The sequence below is a fragment of the Apis dorsata genome, unplaced genomic scaffold, assembly GCF_000469605.1.
Source record: "Apis dorsata unplaced genomic scaffold, Apis dorsata 1.3 scaffold_129, whole genome shotgun sequence".
NCBI lineage: Eukaryota > Metazoa > Arthropoda > Insecta > Hymenoptera > Apidae > Apis > Apis dorsata.
This window is the reverse complement of record NW_006263422.1, coordinates 3,733-11,533: the sequence shown is the minus strand read 5'-3', so window position 1 is coordinate 11,533 and position 7,801 is coordinate 3,733. Positions and strand designations below refer to the sequence as shown.

Below are 7,801 nucleotides of genomic sequence, written 5' to 3'. Positions count from 1 at the left end.
TTTTTTTTTTTTTTTTTTTTTTTTAATTACAGAGCGGATAAATTAGAGAATTAAGATGTATGTGCGCGCGTTATAATATATATTTCACCTTTGGCAAATCGATTCTAGAGACCTAGTGGAAAAGTTGATATATAAAAATATCGATCATTTATTTTATGTAAGCTGTTGAAATTCGATAAAGAGAGACGAAGATGGACGCGAAGGTGCGAGGAAGAGACGTTTCTATTCTATCTTGCGTTTTTTACTTTTAGAATCGATTTTATTCTGAAAAGATTGTCAAATATTTCTTATTTCTTTTCAATATTTTGATTTCATTTAACTCTTTTCTTTTTCTTTTTTTAAATTAATAAAGATAATAAAGAGATTGATTTATTATATTATAAATATTGTAACAGTTTATTTAGATTAATTAGAAATTCAATTTCTAAACATGAATTTTGAATATTCGACGACGTTGTTCATGGTTGATTAAGTTAAATTAGTTAGGATAACTGTAATTGGGGATTATTGAACCGTGACTTCGTAAAAGAACAGGTGGTCTTTAATTGGAACTTATTTCTGTTTGATACGGCAAACAGTGTTGATTGTCTATTAATTTTCAATTCAGACTTCTGTTCAATTATTATTAAGAATAATTAATATTTTCGATATATGTAGATACTTAATAATTAGAGCATAAGAGCAATATAGAATGTATCGAAAATAATACACACTGTCCAAAAGAATCGTAGATAAATTGATTTTCAAAGAATCTTTTATTTTTGAAAAAATAAGAATGTAACACTTGCGCAATTTAGATTTTAAATAATTCACGAGAATTTCGAAGACGTAGATTCCGTTAGTTTTGAGAATAAAAATTTACATACAAAAACTCTCGAACACGTTATTTTTTTTAATATATTCCTATTCTTGTTGTTATTCAACTCGATCGATATGCATGATACATTCATTTAACAAATAATCAATATTGATGTAATCACGAGGAGAGATCAAAAGAATATTTGTTCCGTTTTCAAAAGTGAAATTAAAACCTGAACGAGAACGAAATTTCATTTTAATTCATAAAGATAATTGCATTTAAACATACAATTTCTTTTAATACTTTTGAGAACGGGTCAATTTTTCCCAAATCGATGGGAATACGCGAAAAATCGAGGGGAAAAAGCCTCTAGTTTTTCTCGAGGAAAAGTTTTCGCGGAAAATGGGCCGTTATCGGGTCGCTTCCGGCGGAAGTGAAATCGCGGATAAACGGCAATGCTGCGATTCCAAGCATAACGGAAAACCAGACGAAGAGGGTAGAAGGAGCACGAAGAGGAGAAAGAGCGCGGTGGTGGAAAGAGTGGAACGTTCGAGATAGAGAAGGAAGAGTAGTGTCGCGACCTTGGGCTCGAGTTCCGCATTGCTGAAGCGCAACAGATCTCCAGTGAATCCAGCCGTTGAACGTGTCAGTTCGCAGTTGGCAACCGAACCGGTTGCTTTCGAGCATTTCTCCTTTGGAAAATTGGAAAAGGGCTGGGCTCGAGAAATTTTCTTTTTTTTCCTTTTTTTTTTTGGTTAGATTTGGTTATATTTCTAGTATTTCGTACATTTCCTTTTCTTCTTTTTTCTTTTCTTCAATCGAGAAAAAGAATGGTTAATACAACAATTTTTATATCTTTTATATCTTCTTCGCGAATACAAGTTCCGTGATTGTAATTTAAAAATCCGTTTTCTTGTTTTATCGTGTTTTCTTATTTTCTATTCTGCGGTTAAATTCCTTGACGAACGTTTCTTTGTTCTCTTTCTCTTTCTTCCTCGTCTTTCTCACTTGTTGTTATTATTCTTTTACGTTTTCTTTTCTGTCAATTGAACGAAAAAGAAGAAAAAAAAAAAAAAAATAAAAGGAACGATCCTTGCGGTTATAAAATAATCGGAAAAAATTTTCTTCTCCTTCAATTTTTATTGCATCACGATTCTCTTTGAATCCAATGAAGAAATAAACGGGTTGGCATAATTTTAAAACATTTTATTTAATAAAAAAATTATTCGATAAAATTCGATTCTTCTTATTTAATAACAAAAACTTCTGGTTTTTTTTTCTTTGAAGAAAGAATGTTTAATCAGTCGAAACGAATTGGAAAATTTTTCTCTATCATTTTTTTATATTTCCTATTCTATTTCTCTTTTACCCTTTCCAATTTATTTTTCTCTTACTCGAGGAGCATAATCTGTGCAATCGATATGACTTGACAAAACAGTGATGATTTGAAGTTAATTCATCGTTCGAAACAATAATAAAAATCGCAAATATAGTGTCAAACGATCGAAGTTATATCGAGCGTTTTAGTAAATCGCTCAAAGTAACTTTGATCGAAATTTTTTAACTTCAAGTTAGAGTTTTTCAACTCTGGTTAATGGCTTCGACTCTATTTAAGGAAAAGGATGTTGAAAAAGTGTCACGGAGCCACGGTCCCAGGTTGTTGGTTGCTAATTGTCTAGGGCAGAATAATTGTCTTGGTTCTGGAAAATCACAAGCTTTGTTTTCCCCTGCCCGTTAGAGAAACGACCCATAACGAGTGGGAGGAAAGTGCAGAACCCGCGACGTGAAACAAATGATGAAGATACGGAAAGAATGAATGGTATTACGAACGGGAGTCACGATTGTTTCCAGTGCTCTTTTGTTCAATATGTCGAATCGTTTCTTCAAAACGAATGTATTGCCATTTATTCGTACGATTTGGGGAGGGACGAATAAAATTGATTTCTTTTCTGTGAAATTTTTTATATAATTATGACAGAAAATATGCGACTTTTTACTTGTTGAAAAATAATGTTGTTACACAGTTTTATTTACTTATTCGCTTTATCACAGCTGTGAAGAATATATTTTTAAACGAAAATAAATTGTTGTTGAGATTATATTCATAGAAAGTATTTTATTAATAATTATTTTATAGAAAGAATTTAATTTTTCTGATTGACGATGATGGATATGGTATTCATCATTAGATGCACAAAATCCAAGATGAATTCAATTTTATTTCATTGTCTTTTATTTTTTTTTTTTCGTTTCTTATCTCGTGATAATATATAATTTAACGTCTGCTAAATTATTTTTGAAACGTCTTGTACGTTTCACTTTTAGAGTTACATTATATACGGACTTTCGAACCGGAGACCGAGAATATCTTTCTTCTTGCATCTATGTAACGCAATCACGTGTAACGGTATCTGCTCTGATAAAACCAAGATTTTCGCAACCGACCAGCAAAATATAACAGAAGTTCGCTCATGATATAATGCTATTGAATTTCATGCAAAATTATTCATCATCGAGGAGATTTTCGATCCCTCGAGTAAATTTATTTTGCTTAAATGAATATGAAAAGAAAAGAAAAGAAAAGAAATTGGAAGATTTAAGTTACTTTACAAGTCCTCCTCCTCCTCCTCCTCCCTCCATCGATGAAAAAAATATTATAGAAAGTTAAAAAAGAATCTTGTACTTGAACTTTCTCATTGCTCTCGGCATTAATATTCATGATGAAAAGCGGGAATTATCGTTAATATCAATCGAAATTTTATGTGTTCCACTTTGAATAAAAGATATACGTACAATTACTTTCTGTTCCCTGTATCCCTCATCAAAGAAAATCTAAAATCGGATCGTAAATAATCATAAATCTTTCCAGAAAGAAAAAAAGTATTAAACCTTTTAAGAGTCCACTTCCAAAACTTTTAAAGAACAAAGCAGATAACGAACTGAAATGCTCTAAAACTTCTCTTTTACTATCTTTAATACCTATAATAAAACTAGATAATCATCACCAAACCCTAAAATCAGTCTAAATCCCAACAAACTCTAAAATCTCTTCAAAAATATAACAACCTAACTTTTCAACCCCAAACTGTTACATCTGCTGCTCTAAAATTCATCGTTTGGAAACTTTGGAACCACAGAAATTCCCTCCCTCGAGTTCTAGACTATTAAACGCGTCGAACACGAGTAAAACGAATCCTCGTTTACCTCGTTCAGAAAGAAAAAAAAAAGAAAAAAGGAAGAGAGAAGGAAAAAGAGGAGAACCTTGCGCGTTGACCTTGACTCGGACAGTTCCGCATTGCCAAGGCTCGAAGGGCCCCCCTCCGGGAGAAGGGCCACTAGAAGTTGCGCTCGTTGACTTCGACCTTCAACTTGACCGGTTCGACTCGTGCCCTTCTCCTTGGTCATCGAGGCAAGCGTGACCGCTTCGAGCGCCTATAGGATTTTAGATGCCGGGGTCCTTGACACCTTCGACATTGCCATTGACAGTCTCGCGCTCCTTCCATTTCCGCTTCTGTCCCAGCGGAACTGCGACTGCAAGAGAGATGAGCGAGCTTTTTGAATGGAAGAGAGCAGTGCTTGATTTCTTATAATTTAGATATAGGGACGTAGTCTCTTGGGGAGAAAGAAATGTAAAGAATAACGGAATTGGTGGAAGATAATGGTCTATCTTATCTGAGTAAGAGAAATAAAAATCTTTCCATGAGATAGTATTTGGTCTCTTATAATTTTATGTATAAAGATTTTGGAAAAGTGGTTTTTTGGGGGAAAGAAAAATTGAAGAAATGAGAATCTTTCCATTGATGAGATAGTATTTGGTCTCTTATAATTTTATGTATAAAGATTTTGGAAAAGTGGTTTCTTGGGGGAAAAATTGGTGGAAGAGAAATGAGAATCTTTCCATTGATGAGATAGTATTTGATCTCTTATAATTTTATGTATAAAGATTTTGGAAAAGTGGTTTCTTGGGGAAAAGAAAAATTGGTGGAAGAGAGTGGTCTCTTATCTGAGCAAGAGAAATGAAAATCTTTTTATGAGATAGGTATTTGGTCTCTTAATTATAATTTTATGTATAAAGATTTTGAAAGAATGGTTTCTTGGGGGAAAGAAAAATTGGAAGAGAATATTTGTACAAGGGAATCTTTTTATCGATGAGAGAGTGTTAGGTAGTATTTGGTCTAATTTTATGTGTAGAGATTTGGACACGTGGTTTCTTGGGGAGAGGAGATTTAGTGGGAAAGTGGGAATTGATCGATGGAAGAGGATGAAGTGGAGGGATCTTCAAAGTAATAGGTAAAAGAGCTATTTTAATGCGACCTCGGTTTCTTTTTGGGAAACGAGGAATTTTAAGAGAAAAGGAATAAAGAGAAAGCAAGATTGATGAAATATCGACGAGGAAAGATCGTAAATCGAGTTTTGAAAAAGATATATCGTGTGAATTGTTCGTAATGCAATTTTGAAGCGGAAAATTAAAGCCGAGATAATTAGGATAAATGGATTGTTATTAGTGGGTCGAAACAAAGAAAGCGAGCACGGATCGGTGAAAGTTTAAAATAAACTCTGAACATCTTTAAATTTTAAAATAGACTTTGCAACAATATATTTTTACATATCTCTAATATTCTAAAATTATTCTTGTCCATACCGTACCATATCCATTGGATAATTTATAGCAATAATTTTTTTTTTTTTCTTTTGATCGGCAGGCCCTGAGCCAGGACGTTCTAATGGGGACCAAAGAAGAAGAATGGGGCAATCATGGGTTGATCGTGCGGGATAAATCCTCGCTGGGAGTGGTGTTGAGGGATCGTTTGATGACGGATGCCGCCCTTGGAGGTCCACGACCGATTAAGTCCGAGCACAATTACAGCCTGTTGACGTCGAGCCCCCCTCCAAGCCCCGCGACACCCGGTGCCAACCCCCACACGCCTAATTCCGGATCGTCCGCCGACAGGGTTGGCGCTTCCCTCTCCGCAAACGGTTCCAACTCCATCGATTCTACTAACATGGATCACCATAAATCGTTGGACATTCGAAGCAGGATCGATGGTAAGGTTTTTACGCAAGATTTTATAATCTGGTAAATTAATATGTAACATATAAATATAATTAAATTTAATATCTTGGAGAATTTTTAATCAGCAATTTTATTATTATTTTTATCTCTATATATCAATTAATTTAGAAATATCAATGTGTTAGTATGTTTAAATGATTATGATTATCAAAAAAAATTGCAATGTCACAACTATCATTACCAATTTTTCACGCCATTTTCTTTTACAGCGTAGAATTCTAGTATTACAAATTTATTAATAATTTTCATCGTCGATGCAAGAACGTCAAGCCGCAAGAATCTATTGCTCACCTTTCCCACACCCAACTTTCAAGAATCTCTTCCCTGCATCGTTACAGTGCATCACGTCCAATGGAATGATGCTAATGCACAATACGTATATCATACCTCCTCTCCATAACAGAATCTCTAACAGGGGAAAGTATAAAGTTACAGAAGTAACAGGAGCCTAATAATATTGCTAATTTGATGGAAATCCATGTAATTGAAAAGCAATCTTCTATAAGAAGTGATTCTCGTCAATTTTTATCTTCTTTTAAAAGAATAATATATATATATATTTTAAACATTGGAATATTAATTTTTTCTTTTTTAATTACATTTTAATTCCCTTTAAAACTGACATACACATGCTTTCAGAATCATATAATATAGATTCATTCACATACGCATGTTGTTCTTCCATTAACTTTTTATACCATTCTTATCTCGTAATGGTATATCAGTAGCATATGATGGCCTTCCTTGCAATTAATTTACTCGTGATCTCATTGTGTGCACGCATTCTCTTGTCTCTTCGATTCAAAATAGTAACAAATTGGTATACACGCGTAATAATCTCTCGTTCTCTTAAATAAAATTTATTACACGAAATGAATGACGATAACCAAAGAGAGTTTGCACTTTTTACGTTACTCAATTAAAATTATTTCGATTTCCAGACATGGAGGAGGAATGTTTCCCGGCGATCTCGATGAACACCGCGTCCGGACGCGACGACCTGTCCTCGTCGTCGTCCACGTCCTCTACCTCAACGATTATCCTAAAGAGAAGGAACAACATAGTACCTGAAGACGTGGAGTGCAGTGAGATCAAAGGAGAGCCGATCAGCGCGCCTAGCAGCCCGTCGGAATCGTGTCAAACGACGATAGTCGAAGAAAAAAATACGATAACCATGGTGTTTCCTCAGACTCTTCATTTCTCCAAGAATCACATGTCGCAGACCAGCGACAGCGAGGAGGATGACGAGGAATATTATCAGGTGCTTCATTGTTTCATTATTTTCTTTCTTTTCTTCTTTTTTTTCAATTTTATTCGTCCAGTGTTTCTAAAAATTTAGAATATTTATATACTCTGCTGCTCGCGTGTGATAAAATTTAATGATTAATTAGAGATGTTTTTGCACAAGTTTTCGAATATAAGCGAAAACATTGATAATAATAATTGTTTATATGGCCAAACTATTTTCAAACGCAAAATATTTCACCGGTTATTCATCGGTGTGAACGAACACCTGTTCCAACAGATGACGCCAAACACCGAATCGTAGTTAATTATCATTAGAGCGAAACAATATCAATACGAATGTAATAATGACACGTGTTAGAAACTGAGTGTCTAATTAAAAATAGATCCCAATTTAAAATTTCACACTTGTACACAAGCAGATATTAAGAAACGTCTTACAATTCGCAATTTCTTCTCTCTCCTTTTTTTTTTAACTTCTCCAATTCTGATCACCTATACTTTCAACAACAACAATAATAACAATCAAATTAATATAAAATATATATAATAAATTAATATAAAATAAAAATCAAATTAAAATATTAAAAACTGAATCATCTCATCCCCTTTTCGCAAGGATCGAGTTTTAAGAAAGAGTTAAAAAAAGACAACAAACTATCTGTGTCACAGGGTATGGAGGT

At 33.8% G+C, this 7,801-nt stretch overlaps 1 protein-coding gene across 1 annotated transcript in view; it reads left to right on the top strand.

Moving 5' to 3' along the window:
- Nucleotides 1-7,801, top strand: part of LOC102670706 (cyclic AMP response element-binding protein A) — a 37,332-nt gene that overhangs the window by 27,309 nt on the left and 2,222 nt on the right. Inside the window, exons 3-5 of the mRNA XM_006612943.2 lie at nt 5,503-5,845; nt 6,815-7,134; nt 7,791-7,799. Coding sequence (XP_006613006.1) covers nt 5,503-5,845; nt 6,815-7,134; nt 7,791-7,799 — 672 coding nt within the window. The remainder of the gene's footprint in view (nt 1-5,502; nt 5,846-6,814; nt 7,135-7,790; nt 7,800-7,801) is intronic.